The 15,652-nt window shown below is 40.5% G+C and overlaps 1 protein-coding gene across 4 annotated transcripts in view; it reads left to right on the top strand.

The window, feature by feature from the left end:
• Positions 1-3,232, top strand: part of GALC (galactosylceramidase) — a 55,687-nt gene extending 52,455 nt beyond the window's left edge. For all 4 annotated transcript variants that reach the window (XM_031679305.2, XM_072963549.1, XM_031679307.2 and 1 more), the window contains exon 17: positions 1,342-3,232. In XM_031679305.2, the coding sequence (XP_031535165.2) occupies positions 1,342-1,488 (147 nt within the window). In that variant the 3' untranslated portion in view covers positions 1,489-3,232. The remainder of the gene's footprint in view (positions 1-1,341) is intronic.
• The last annotated feature ends 12,420 nt before the right edge of the window (positions 3,233-15,652 follow it).

Genomic DNA, 15,652 nt, shown 5'->3' with positions numbered 1-15,652 from the left:
TTATGTTCCACTTGCAAATATTTTGTTGCTCAGCCTCCGTTTTTTCATCATAATATCATGAAGACACACCCTTCTTGTGCATGATGAATGGAATCATATATATGTATATATGAGTAAATATTTGCAAGTTTGGTACAGTACCTGATACGTGGTAAGCACTTCATGAGTCAAATTAATACTCTTAGGAGTGGGTGTGTTTGGAACCAGACAGCGTTCATCTTTCCTTACTGGCATATTCAGAAACTTCCGGCAAGTTATTTCACTTTTTAACCTTCTGTTTCTTTATCTGTAAAACGGAAGTAGGTTGTTTTAGAGTCAAGTGGTTTTTATTTTTTCATTGGACACCTTGTTATCGAGCATCTATTATGTGCACTGTTCCTGTGGCTGCGGATGCAGCCGTGAGCAAGACGGATGAGGTTCCTGCTCTCTCGGCGCCCGTTTTCTTCGAGGATGGGAGCTAGTAGACTCTTTCTGTAAAGGGCCAGAAAGCGCGTGTTTCAGGCTTTGTGACCCATGTGGTCTGTGTTGCAGTTATCCAGCTCTGCTCTTGCGGTGGGAAAGCAGCCACAGACAGTGAGTAGGTGAATAGGGTGGCTGTGTTCCAATAACATTTAATTTATGAAAATAGGTGGCTGACCTGGGGGCTGTAGTTGGCTGACTCCTGCTCTGAATGAACAAGTAAATACAATTATGAAAGAAAAATGGGACAATGAGATAAAGAAGCTCCCCTGCCAGATTCTCTAGTGAGAGGTCCGGGAAAACTGTTTAGAGTTGGTGATGTTTGTACTGAGATGTGACCGGTGGGAGGAGCAGCCGTGCAGAGGGCACTTCTGTGACCGGCCTCGGGAGAGGAGCAGCTGGGAGGCCAGGATGGCCGAAGCCTGGGGAGCGAGGGCCAGGGGCGGATGGGATGAGGTGCCGTTCGACACAGGCTTCGTGCTTAATATGATTTGTATGCTTGAGTCCCTTGGCTCAGTGTTAATATTCACCATTCACTAAGTGGAAGAAGATATTCAGCTCGCACTTTGAGGGCCGAAGACCGCTGCAGGTGTGTAGTAACAGAAGGGCGTGTGGCTCTGAACGCGGAGTTGGGCAACTCCAAGTCCAGCCCTAGCTCTGCTGGTAAACCTGTGACTTTGATTTTTAATCTTGTTACTTTGGCAATGGCTCCATATATTAAGTAAAAGAATTAAATGAAGGCCCATCCCATGATAATTCTCTGACTTAAGAGTAGATTTCATTTTGGTTTGCTGCACTAAGTAGGTGGGCCATCCATTAAGGGACAGACTCCAGAGGATCATTCTCATGTGTCTTCACGGGCTGTGTTTCTCCCTGCTCCAGGGTGGCTTCTCCTCTGGCCTGCTGAATGGCCGGCCTCTCTGGAAGAACGTGTCCGTGACCTTCCCGAAGCACGGCTGGGCCGCGATAGGAACGCACTCCTTTGAGTTCGCACAGTTTGACAACTTCCACGTGGAAGCCGCACACTGATACTCATGAAGTGCCACGGAACCCTGCAGGGATTTTCTTTTTTTTTTTGGTTTTGGTTCAGAGCCAATTCTTGTTTTGATGGATCGATAGATGAGCCTTTTGGAGGCTAAAAATAATGAAGAGAAATGGGGAGAAAAACATATTTTTGCTAGACCCCCTGGAAGATTTTTTTTTTAACTAATTCCAAGGGGAAACGGATGAACCTCTGACGTGACCTGGTAATGTCCTGCAGACAGGACCCTGGGTACGTCGGTCCTGTCCTTAGGAGTGGCTTGGGTGTTCAGACCTCAAAGCCTCGTGTTAAGCTGAGGGAGCTCTCATCATCTTACTTGCAAGTGACCATGCAGATGGCAGCAATGTGATCATCACTGTGATGCACTTCCTCATGCTGACCGCGTGTCCAAGGGAGCTGGCGACCTCCTCGCAGGTGACGCTGCCGCACCAGGAAGCTGAAGGACACTGGAAGTTCTGCTTTTTGAAAACCACTTCAACGTGTTATGCTTACACACTAACAAGTATTTGTCTTTTCCTTTTTAAGATGATGCTTTTGAATTATAGACATGATGAGTGGGATGATTTGAAAAATGCCTCATTAATAAACTACCTCCAAAGCTATTTCTACACTAATAAATATCAGTGGATTAATTGAGTCATCTGCAATTTTATTTCTTTTGAATCCAACTTTTGGTCTTGTGACCCTTGTAACTCTCTGCGGCTGAAAGGAGGACGGAACCCCCACATAGCCAATGCTGGAAGCGAGTCCAGAGGTAAATTGTAGCAGTTTTTTTGTGTTTCATTTCATTGTGCCTTTAATGATCTGTCTTCTCTTGTGGCGCTGGAGACAGACTAAAATGGTGAATGAATACATTTATCACCTTGTGCTTGGAAGAAGAACCCTTAGCCTTTAGCTAGTTCACAGAATTGGATCATCCTCTAACATTTTGTTTGGTTAGATGCATTTATTTCGTTGAAGTACAAATATGTTTAAGCACGGGTGAGCAGATTTCTAATGCAGTGTAATTTACGTCAAAGCATTAGTGTATCTCGTAGAAACAGCTCAGTTATTCATGTGGATAAAGTAAATTCTGGAATTCTTTATAATGAAAGCTTAAAGCTTTGTTGAATGAATTCTACAATTTTTGAGTTTGTAGTGGTTTAACGTAGACTAAACTGACATGAAATTTTGTATTACTGTTAGAGACAAGAAACTAAATATTAGAATAAATTAGATTACGGAGAAAATTTTAAAGTTTAAACTCAAGTCTAAGTGATTTCCAGTTTAGGTCCCTACATATTTTTAAAAATTAACTTTATTGAGGTATAATTTACATACAATAAAATATTCCCATTTTAAGTGTACAGTTCAGTGAGTCCTGATAAATGGATACACCCAGGTAACCAACACCCCAACCAAGATATTGAACATTTCCATCACCCTAGAAAGCTCTCTTGTACACCTGTGCAGTCATTTCCCTCACCCCCGACCCCGATGTCAGGCAACCACTGATCTGATCTCCATCACTATTGGTAAGTTTTCTTTGTTCCAAAACATTATAAAAGTGACATCATGCACTTGGTATTCTTTTGTGAATGGTTTCTTTCATTCAACATAAAGCTTTTGAAATTTGTCTATGTGCCATGTATATCGACGGTTTGCTCCTTATTTCAAAGATTATTCCGTGGTATGAGTATAACACAATTTGTCCCCCGGTTTTTGGTATTGCAAATAAAGCTGTTACAAACATTTGTGTACAAGTCTTTGTGTGGACATATGTTTTCATATTTTCTGGGTAAATACCAAGGAGTGAAACTGCTCAATCTTTTGGAAGTGTGTGTTTAACTTTATAAGAAATTGTCAAACTGTTTTCCAAAATAATTATGTGATTTTACAATCCCATTAGCAATGTTTGAGAGTTTTTGTTGCTGCACATTCTTGTCAAGGCTTCCTATTGTTACTCTTTCCAATTTTAATCCTTTCTTGTGGCTTCGTAATATGTGCACTAGATACTGAGCATCTTTTCCAGGGCTTATGTGTCATTCATATATTTTTGTGAAATGTCTGTTCAAATCTTTTGCTCATTTAAAAAATTTTGTTCTCTGTCTTCATATTGAGTTATAAGAGCTCTTTATACATTTCGAGGAGATTTTTTTTCTCCAAGTCTATATCTTTTGAAGAGTATAAAATTTTAATTTGTAAGTCCAGTTTATCATTTTTTTCTTTTATGGTAGGTGTTTTTTTGGTATCCTCAGACATCTTTGTTTACCCCAAGTTCACGGGAATTTTCTCCTAGAAGTGTAATATATTTAGCTTTTACATTCAGCTCTGTGATCCACTTTGTATTACTTTTTGTACATGATGAGAGGTGAGGATTGAGGTTCATTTTTCCTGTATGGATATTTAGTTTTTCCGGCACCATTTGCTGAAAAGACCTTCCTTTGTCAAAAATCAATTGACTGTACAGCCAGTAATAAACTCCGTATTCCATTCTACTGATCTATGTGTCTATCTTTAGGCAAATACCACACTGTCTTCATTACTGTAGCTTTGTAGTAAATATTGAACTCAGTTTATCCAACTTTGTTCTTCAAAATTGCTTTGGATAATCTAGGTCCTTTACATTTCCATAAATTTTAGACTCATGTATTTCTGTAAACAGCTTTCTGGAATTTTGACTGGGAGCACATTGAAATTATAGATGGGGAGCATGGATAGCTTAATGATATTGACCCTTCAATCCATGAACATGTTACATCTCCATGTTTTTAGGCTTCCCATAATACCTCTTAGCTATTTCTATAGTTTTCAGTGAGCAGGTCTTGTACATATTTTATTAGATTTATCGTTAAATATTTTAGGTTTTTCAATGCTATTGTAAATGGGTTTTTTTTCCTTATTTCATTTTTCAGTTTTTTGTGCATACATTGAAATACAGTTGATTTTCTTATGTTGACCTGCAATCCTACTGCATTACTAAATTCACTTATTCCAGTAGATATTTCTTTCTTCCTTTCTTTCTTTTCATTCTTTCTTTTCTTTCTTCCTTCCTTCCTTCCTTCCTTCCTTCCTTTCTCTCTCTTTCTTTCTTTCTTTCTTTCTTTCTTTCTTTCTTTCTTTCTTTCTTTCTTTCTTTCTTTCTTTCTTTTTTCCTTCCTTCCTTCCTTCCTTCCTTCCTTCCTTCCTTCCTTCCTTTTCCTTTCTTTCTTTCTCTCTTTCTCTCTTTCTTTCTTTTTCTTCCTTCTTTCTTTCTTCTTTCTCTTTCTCTCCCTCTTTCTCTTTCTTTCTTTCTTTCTTTCTTTCTTTCTTTCTTTCTTTCTTTCTTTCTTTCTTTCTTTCTTTCTTTCTACCTTTCTTTCTTTCCTTCCTTCCTTCCTTCCTTCCTTCCTTCTTTCTTTCTTTCTTTCTTTCTTTCTTCTTTTCTTTTCTTTTCTTTCTATTGAAGTATAGTATGCTGTGTCAATTTCTGATGTATCCAGTAGCTTTTTTTAAAAATAAACTCTTCAGGATTTTCTACATATACAGTAATGTCACCTGTGAATACAGTTAGTTTTACTTCTTCCTTTCCTGTGCATCTGCTTTGTTTCTGATATTGTTGCCTTATTGAACTGGTTGAGAGTTCCAGTACAAGGTAGGGAAGCAGGGATGAGAGCAGATGTCCTTGCCGTATTTCTGATCTTAGGGTAAAAGTGTCTTTCATCATCAAGTGTGATGTTAGCTTATAGAGGGTTTGTTGTTTTTGTTGATTCCCATTGTCTAGGGAAGGTTACCTTCTATTTCCAATTTGTTGAGAATTTTTTATGACTAGAGGTTGACTTTATTAAATACTTTTTCTACACCTAATAAGATATTTCTCCTATATTTTATTAAGGTGGTATATCACATTGTTTGAGTTTTAAATATTAAAATAACTTTGTATTCCTGAGCTATATATCATGACCACGTGGGGCTTATTACCCTGTTTATATAGTAGTGAATTTGATTTGCCTGTATTTGGTTAAGGGTTCTTTTTGTCTATGTTTATGCAGAATACTGATCTAACTTTTTTTTTTCAGTATCTTTGTTTGGTTTTGGTAACAGGATGATGATTTGTAAAATCAGTTGGGAAGTATTCCCTCCTCTCCTTTGTTTTCTGAAAGGTTTTGTGAGTTTCTTAAATCTTACATCAGTTGTCAGTCAGGGTAGAGTTAGGAGACAGAAGCCACACTAGGAAAAACCTTAAAGACTTATTAACTAATAGCATGATTAACTACGAAGGGGTAAAGAGAACCCTGAAGAATACAGAAATGGTGGATACAGAGATCAGCTGCTTCCTTGGCTGGGGCAGAGGACTCAAGGAAGGAGCAAATTTGGAAGAGGGCTTTCCTGCAAGACTGAGATTCAGGTCTCGTTGGAAAGGGTGTGGCTGTGACACTGTGGATGGCGTAGAAGTTTGCTGAGATGGCGCATGCTGATCCTGGCAAGCAGGAAACTGTCTTCTGGGGTGTGTTTGAGACTCCCTGGAAAGCTGCCTCCTCAGCTGCTGCTGAAACTCTGGAAACTTCTCCTTTGTGATGCTGGTGAAACTTCCTGGGAAAGCACCCGGAGTGTTGATGACAATCACTGGAGGGTAAGTACCACTGGCTGTCCCCGCTCTCGCTGGAAGGGGTGCATCACAGGATGTCCCCAGTGCTGCCAGCAGCCACACACCACAGGAGTAAGAAGAAAGCACGCTGTCTCAAGGGTGAAGTCGCCTTCCTTCTCCATGTCCCTGCAGTACCCTCCATGCTGGCGGCAAAAGAGAAGTGTTTATGAGCCCAGATCCACAGTCACAAAGCAGATCAAAGAAGAGGGACTGGGGGCTGAGAAACTGACAGAAACAGGGTTCTTCAGTTAAAAAGTTTTTAAAAAAATTTTTTTTATTGAATTATAGTCAATTTACAATGTGTCAATTTCCAGTGTAGAACACAAATTTTCAGTTATACATGAACATACATATATTCAATGTCACATTTTTCTTTTCACTGTGAGAGCTTTAAAATTTTTTATGTCAATTTTGGCAGTTTGTGTTTTTCAAGGAATTTTCTATTTCTTGTAAGTTATTTGTTGGCATAAACCGGTTTATGATATTTACTTATTTCAACATCTGTAAGACATTCCTGAAATGGCCAATTTGTGCTTTTTCTCTTTACTAGTATAGTTAAGAGTTTTGTCAATTTTATTTATCTTTCAATGAACCAGCTTTTGGTTACTTTGATTTTTTTCCTTTTATTTCTTTGCTTTCTGTTTTATTGATTGCTGTTTATACCTTTGCTATTTAGCTTCTTCAACTTTGGGTTTAATTTCCTCTTTTCCTAGCCTCTTAAGATGTCAGCTTAATTTTGATTTTGGGTCTTCTTTTTCTTAAATGTAGGCTTTTAATACTAAAATTTTCTCCAAAGATTAATTTAACTGCCTCACATATTTTGATAGATCATGTTTTTATTTTCATTGAGTTCAAAATGTTTTTTTTTTTAATTTCCCTTGTGTTTTTGATCTTTGTGCTGATTAGAAGCATGGTGTTTAATTTCCAATTATTTGAGGATGTTTCAGATTTCTTTTTTGTTATTCATGTTTAGCTTCATTTTGTTGTGGTCAGAGAAGACGCTCTGGTTTCAATTAAAATGTACCTAAACCTGTTTTAGGATCCAGTTTATCTTAGCCAATGTCTCTTGAAAAGAATACAGTTTCTGCAGTGATTCGCTGTAACATTTAAAAATAGTAATTAAGTTGTGTTGGTTGATGGTGTTGTTTCAGAATTCTGTGTCCTTACTGATCTTCTGTCTGCTTGTTCTGTCACTTACTGAGAGGGGAGTGTTCAAGTGTCCGCATACAGTTGTGTGTTTCCTGTTTCTCCTTTCAGTCCCAACAGTTTGATTCTTTTGGAGCTTTTAAAGCTTCATCAGGGCAGGTCCAGAGGAGCCTTTACTCCAGGTCTGGAGTGGCCCTGTTTGTAAGGCATGGAATTCTCTGGGAGTTCAACGGCTTCACCATATAACTCCGCTATAGTTCAGATCTTGGACGTCTCCCAGCCCTGTGAGAATTTTGATAGTTGTTCAGCTAACGGGTCCTTGGAAACTGTTTTCCCTGGTAATTCTTTGCCTGGCTCATGGAGTTTCACACCATGAATATGCAGCTTAGTCTAGAGCCGAAGATGCAAATGGACCCCTTTGTAGGTTTCTGGACCTCTCTTCCTGCATAGCTCCCTCCTCTCAGGTGCCCTGCAGTGCAGGTTTCAGATGTCTCAGCCTCCGTGAACTCTGATCCTTTTCTCTGAAGCTCTCCGAGACCGTTGCTTCCTCCAGACTTTGTGTTTGCCCTCTGTGTACCAGAATCTGGTGAATGCCTCCACGTCATAGAAACCTGTGCTCCTACGGCTCACCTCATTTACTTTCCGTCTTTCAGGGATCACAGTCCTGAGGTGTGTTGTCCACTCTCTGAAACATTTGCTTATAGTGAAAGGACTGGTCCAGTTCCAGTTACTATTCTTTCATGGCTGAAAGTGGAACTCTCTACTCATTTAAGACTTAACTTTCATGACCTTTTCTGAAATCTTTTAACACTAATAATTGGAACCACATATCATGACTTCGATGCTGTTTCAGGTATAGCTTGATCTTCTCAAGTAACTTTTAATTCTTTGGGTAAAGAATGTGTCTCAAGCTCTGACATCCCCTGTATTGGTGCACACTTTTGAAGAGTTGTCAGCAAAGACTTGATTTGATATGCTCAATTTTTATGAGGCCACTGGTAACCATGAATTGTATTTACTGAAGCAGAGAAGCTAAACTTTTCGATGAAAACACTTTGTAAATGGCCAGAGTTACTTCACGTACTGTCTTGGGCTGCTGTGACAAAACACCATACACTGAGTAGCTTATAAACCGCAGACTTGTATTTCTCACAGTTCTGGAGGCTGGGGAGTCCAAGATCAGGCACCAGCATGCTCGCCTTCCAGTGAGGGCCCCCTTACTGGCTCATAGCGGCTCCTTCTGTGTCCTCACACCATGGAAGGGGCTAGGGATCACTCTGGGGCAATTTTATGAAAAGTAACAACCCCTTAACCTCATGACCTAATCACTTCCCCGTGTTATAATAACTTCATATTGGGCATTAGGATTTCAGCGTATGAATTTGGGGGAGACATGAGCATTCAGATCATAGCACCCACCTGGAAGTATCAGCTTGGGGGGCACCACTTAAAGGACTGAACTGGAGCCCTGAGGTCTGGGTTAAATGCCAGCTCTATTGCTTATCTGACCGGTGGAATCACTTACGCCTTCTGGACTGAAGCCGCAATTTCTAGAAAACAAAGAAACGAGGCTGGTCACTGAGACAAATTCCAGCTCTTACCCTATAATTCTGTGACCTGTAAATCTGTGTTTCTTTATTTAATTCAAATCTTACTTACCTGAAGAGGTAACTTCTTTTTCCTTAAGTCCATATGGTTTGCCATTGTCTCCATACTGAAGCTGATCAGACACTGCAGTGGCAGACTCCATTCTTCTAGATACGTGACCTGCTTAAAGAAGCCCACTTTATCAGTCTCACAGAACCATGAGTAATCTTTCAGACTGTCATGGGGTCCACACCTTGTGGAGTCAAGCAGTAGTCAAGAGGCATGATTTAAACACCACAGCTTTGTTCATGGGTGGATTCCTCCTAACACTTAATTTTTCTTTTATTAATATTTTACTCTCACTTGAAAGAAACGCTTGTTTTCTTTGTATGTCAGAAGTATTATAATTTGATCCTACTAATCTGAAAATAGCCTTTTTGCTTAATTCAAGCCCATGGATAATTTGAAACATTTAATACATGTTCTCCTTCACCTCCACCTCCTCCTCCACATTCTCTTCCTTTTCTGTCTTCTTTTTCCTTCTTTTTACCTCCTGCCTTTTTCCTTCCTTCTCCAATAAAACAACTGGATATCCATATAATTGATACTTGTTACTCAACTGGAAAAAAATGCAGATACTTTTAGAAACTGTGGGGAATGTTGGACAAGAAATCTGAAGTGATTTTGTTCCAACAGGATATTTATAATTTTCACATTCACTGGGGGAGGGAAACGTTATGAAATTGAGCGATTTGAAAATTATACTGAAAAGACAGTTTATTACTTTCTCCACCTGTTTAACAGATTGCACTGGGATGAACGTTTTTGAATTGTGTGGTATGTACTGAGCACGATGCAGGGAGAGTTTTTAAGCCCATGATAAAGACTTTATGCAGGGTGGTGCCAGGTGCTGTGGCACTCAGTGTGGACTTTGGCACCTGTGACTTTGCTGCCATGGATTCACTGCTCTATTTGGTTCCAAACAGGCTATCAGCCAATCAATTGCAAGACCCTGCTCGACACAGGCAGAAGATACTTCTTCCTTTAAAGTAAGAAGGTGATACTAAACTTACCTGTGAATGGCTCTTCAGTGTCGGGGATGCCGTGGCGTCCTCCCAGGTGGGCTGGTGCAGTTTCTGGCCCTGAAGGCTCATGAGGTTTCTCAGCTGCTTGTGATACCGTCTGATGTGGGTGGGGATCTGGTTAGGTTGTTGACAGATGGAAGGATTCAGGGTGCCTCTACCCTCCTGTCTCTTTCCAACTGCTTGGGAGACTAGATACGTGCGTGGCTACTCCTTATGTGTAACTGGTAACAACCTCAGACTCATCTGAGAGTTTACTGCCAGACTGGGTAAGTGGAAGGTCAGGTACAGCCGCCCCTGACCAGTATGGCCACAGACCCCACTGAGGTCCCTTCCTGCGTACCTTCTACGACAGATTTGCATAAACTGTGATTATCTTTACAAATTAGTAAGGTTTGCAAATAAAACTACCTAAGATGCTGTAGTGGTTAATTTTATGTGTTAGCTTGGCTAAGCCATGGTACCCAGATATTTGGGCAAATATTATTCTAGATGTTTCTGTGAAGGTGGTTTTTAGACGAGATTAACTTGGAAATTAATAGACTTTAAGTAAAGCAAATTACCCTCCATAATGTGGGTGGGCCTCATCCAGTCAGTTGAAGACCTTATTGATTAAAAAAGAGACTGACCTCCCTGGGAGAAGAGGGAGATCTGCCAGAGGACGGTCTTTGGACTTGAACTTCAACTCTTCCCTGGGTCTCCAGCCTGCTGACCTGCCTACCTGGCAGATTTTGGACTTGCAGAGCCTCTCTAGTTGTGTGAGCCAATTCCTTAAAATAAATCTCTTTTTCTAGACATATACATCCTGGTGGTCCTTTTTCTCTGGAGAACTCTGACTAATGCAGCTGCCTTTATCCTAGAAGTGCATTTTAGAATTCTTAAATGAAAGTAGATAAAATCTTCCATTTGGAGTAACTGCATTACATTTTCTAATAAAAATGGAACTTAGAACATAAGGATTTTTGGCTGTTCTTTATAGACGACAGAAGAGTGCATGGGAAATCTTCAATGATCATAAACATTTGTGAATGGATGTTGGATGAAAAGCATGCAATTAGTCTGTTATGACATTTTTTTCCCCCTAGCAGTGTGGTGGGTGTAAGAACCATTCATCTTATCCTCTAGAGAGAATGCATATGGCTTGCTGGGTTATGGTGATGTTTAAGCAAAAAGCTTATTTAAAAGATTGACTTTTGAGTATAACTCTTTTGCATATTTCAGTAGCATTTTTCTTCCCACATATTCCTTTCATTTTGTTGTTCATGAGGGAAAAAAAAAAGGCCTGACCCTCCCCATTTAAGAAGATGTACTGGAAAGACCAATTTACATGTCACTAACTGGAGTTTGGTAACATCCTAGCCAGCATCACCAGGGAGGCTGAGAAATAAGGTCTTGCAAGCTGGGCACGTTGACACTCCAGATAAAACTGGGTTCAGTTGCTCAGGAGAAAGGGAAAGTGAATGTTGGAGCAGGTAACTACAAGCCTCCGTGTGTGTATCTTTGTTAATGTTACTTAAAATCTCAGTCTGCGGAAAAGCATTTTGCCGAGTTGTTTTCAGTACTGCCGTATGAAATCTGGCAGACCCGGATTATCATTGTTTTAGGAAAAAATTAAAATTACTGGACAATGTTGGAGCTGGCAGGGATCTTAGACAGAGTCTGGCAGAGTCTCTGAACTTTGCAGGGGAAGAAACCAGAGCCCAGAGAGGCGAAGTGACTTAAGTGGAAGTTACAATGCCCTGGGAAGACTTCTTGGGAGCAGGAAGTTGGTCAGTCATCTCAGCCTGTATCTACACCTCCCCGATCCCTGTCCCTTCAAGTTTAATCAAAGTCAGAAAGCTCTCCAGCCCTTCAGGGAAGCATTTGTTTCTTTCCATGAAACTTAACCGTACAAATACCTGCCATTTGGGAGTCAGTAAGCCCAGGTAAAAGGTTGCAAGTTCTTGCTGCACCACTCACACTGTTCATTTTTAGCAGCAAAAGGGTCGTTCCCATTCTTCGCATCTTGAAATAATAACAGCCGGCATTTATTGAGAACTAGTTAGTAAGCTCCATGGAAGCCGGGATCAAGTTTGATTTTCCGCTTCACCATATCCTAGCCCAGCCTAGCCCTTGATGCGTACTGCATAACACAGCAGATAAACAGCTGTTGGATGAGTGGACGTAGTGTTTACGAGGTGGCGGGCACTGTTAAGCACTTTTCATGAGTTATCTCATTCCATCTTCATAACTGTCCCATGAGGAAGGTAGTATTTGAAACTAAAATTTGAAAATGTGTCCAGGGATACAAACACAGTGAGTGCTGGGACCTGGACTACCCTGTCTGACTCCATCCTGAATTACTAGGGAGGCTGGAGTTTGGGGGGTTGACATTGATTGTCATGTGAAATGTTTAAAATTACTCTTGGATTAAATATGGAGAATTTCAAAAGCCTGACTAGCTGACATGTCATGCAGCACTAAAGGTAAGTGACTGAGCCTTAGGAAAAAATGGAAGAATAAAACAGGAAAAGACTGACCTGCTGGGTTAGTTAAAGATGGTTGGGTTATTTTGTGGGGAGTGGAATGAGGTTGCGTGGCAAATAATTATGCAATAAAGTTTCAACCCTATCTTGATTGAGAGTCGAGAGACCTTCTTCTGAGCCATATATCCAGTTTGAAACTGCCTTCCTGCCTTGTTATCACTTCTAGGTCATGGATGAGAGTCATAGAGATTTTACTCCCAGGATTTATTCCTAGGATGCTAAATCTATCTGAGAGGAAATGGTGCGTTTGCCTGGGAGCAGAGGAGAGCAGTGAGCTACAAGAATCGGCTCTCTGCGGTTTCTGTGCCGCAGGCACTGCTCTTCCACCTTGTTGGGACAGAATTTTTGTATTTTTGTGTATGGAATTTTTTTCTTTTTTGCCTGAGGCATTTCTAATGCCAGAAGCCTGTGTTAGGTGGTGAGGACATGACCCTGTTTCTCAGACCCCTGCAGAGACACCTAAAACATTGTGTCTGAAAACAGAGTCTCTAGAGCAGACACATGGGACCGACTGGGTCTAGGGCCCAAGTCTTTGAGGGAATGTGGGATAGAGATGATGTGGCCACATTCCTTGGAAGGTTTTGTTCTTCTCTTGCTCCATATTTATTCTCGACCTTGGGTGCGCATTAGAGTCATCTGAGGAGACCTAAAATGCTGATACCCAGGTTCTACCTGCAAAGGGTCAGGTTTAATTAGTTTGGACAAAAGTCCAGGTATTATCATTTATTTTAGAAGCATCCCAGGTGATTCTGATGTGTGGTTAGTGTTGAGAGTCATTCTCGTAGCCTCTCAAGGCTCCTGCCCCACTGACAATGGCTTTTCTTCGCCTTTCTCCCCTTCCTGCACCCTGACTCATGTAGCATGAGGGCTTCTGCTCATATTGGATGACACTGATAAGGACGGTCAAAAACTGCATTTGATTGGGGTGGGGAGGGCAGAGCAGGGAAGTTGTCTATGAAAAGCACAGAGTGAGCTGTATATAACCAAGGCTTATTTTTCTTTTTAATTAACAATTAATAAGTAAACCTATGGAAATAAATAACAAAAACTAAACAAATGGGAACTAGAAAATTTTTATGGTTTTTCTGTCACCAGTAAATCCGAACACAGATTATCTTCTAACAAGTGGAAAAATTAGGCTAAATGAATACATTTCTAAGAAAAGGCTTTAATAAAACTGACTCAAGAGGAATTTTAAATTATTGAGGATCAGATGGTTCTCAGGCTATTTAAAAGTGTTCTAGAACAGAGAGAAAGAAGTCAAGCCTCTGAATTATCTTCATGAAGCAAGCACACCATTGGTATAAAACAATGGGTAGGGTAGCTCTTACAATTATTTAAGAGATCTAGTCTTTCCTAAGAATACTGATATGAAAAGCCCCAATAAAGCTAAGCAAAGAGTCTAGCAATGTGTAAAAGAGAGCACCACGGCCAAGAGAGGCTTATTTTAATAAACCAAAATGGATCAATAATGGAAATCTCTTAATGTAATTCTCTATTTTGATGGATAAAGGAGCAGAAAAAGTATGTTGATTTCAACAGATGTGGCAAAGGCATTTGACAAAAGTCAATGTACATTCTAGATAAACAAAACAGTATAATAGTAACAGATCATATTAGGAAAATTTCCATAGGTTATTTTTCTTTTGCTTAATGGTGAAACACTAGAACCGGGTTTTGAAGTGAGAAACAGACAGGATGCCCACAGCAACAACCACTCTGATTTAACAGATGTAGTAAGTCTAGAGCACCAGGTGAACCATGCTGTCTATGTTCCAGGCAAATCATTTAATCCTCCCAACACCCGGCAAGAGACATGCCACCATTCACATTTTACTAACGAGAAAATAAAAGCACAGAGAAGTAACTTGCCCAAAGTCACACTGCCAGGAAATGACAGAGCTGGGAATCGGAATCTGTGCCTACACTGTGCCCCCTAGGAAGGAAATTCTTGATAATAGGAGTCTTGAATAAGTGGAGATTGGAAGATAATTTTGTAAGCATGGCATCCCTCTACATTTATAGATGAATTAAGCCATTCTTCAATTGTAATTCCAACAAGATTTTCTTATCTTGAAGAAAAGAATTCTGAATTCACTCTAGAGGAATAGATATTCAAGAAGAGCCAGATAAGATCTGCAAAGAAATATAATGAAAAAGAACTTAAAGTTGTAATGCAGTGAGCATGGTGATGGCCCAGGATTAAACAAATGGAGGATGTAGAACAGAGGTCAGCAGTCTAAGGCAGGCAGACCAAACACAGCTGTGCCCATCCACCTACACGTTATCTATGGCTGCTTTCAGGTACAAAGGCAGGGCTGAGTTGTTGCAACAGAGACTGACCAGTAAAGCCAAAAAATATTTGCTGTCTGTTCCTTTATAGAAAAAGTTTGCCAACCCTGGCAGTGGAATAAAGTCCACATTCAAGTGTCTATAGATGACATTTAAATGTCCCTGGGATTATTTGACGACAGCAGTTGTCATATTTCTTGCGCCCCCTTCCTCCTACAATACACACATACAAATTGCAAATAGTAAGCAATAATTATACTGAAAGAAAATACAGATTTTATCAGCTTGCCATGGAAAAAGTTTTTTCAGGGATGCTATAAATGAGGATGAAGAGAGAGTTTTAAAATATGACCACAAACAAAAAATTGTTTAAATGGCAAGGGAACTGCCAAAACTATATTGAAAGTCAAATGGCAAACTTGGGAAAATATTTTGAGACATGTTTAGCATAGTTTAGCATTTAGTGGTCAGGGTTCAACTGCACATTACAGAATCCACTCTGGCTTGTTAAGCAGGAAGGGATTTAATACAAGGAGTTAAGTGGTTACTGAACTGTCGGAAGGGTGGAAGAAGGAGATCTCAGAGCTGGCCTGCCGGGGCAGGTGCTGCTCTGGTTCTCCAGGAAGCTGCAGAGGAAGACGCTACATCTCTTCCTGCGGCCACTGGGTCGCAGGGTCACAGCTGTGAGCCCAGGACCAGGAAGCTGCAGCCTGAACTGTTGACTCGTGAGCCCCACTGAGCCCAGGGACCCCACAGCAGCAAACATGAATGCCACACATGCCCGGAGTGCTGACTCAGTTTCTTAGCCACGGTTCCTGCCAGCATGTGCCAGTTGTAGAATGACAGTGCACTTGAAATCTTAGCTCCGAGGGAGTCTGGAAAGTGTGATTATCAGTTCTCCTGGAACAGGAGG

Source organism: Vicugna pacos, chromosome 6 (assembly GCF_048564905.1).
Source record: "Vicugna pacos chromosome 6, VicPac4, whole genome shotgun sequence".
NCBI classification, from domain to species: Eukaryota; Metazoa; Chordata; class Mammalia; order Artiodactyla; family Camelidae; genus Vicugna; species Vicugna pacos.
Note: the sequence above shows the minus strand (reverse complement) of the source record. Positions and strands in the feature narration are given on the sequence as shown.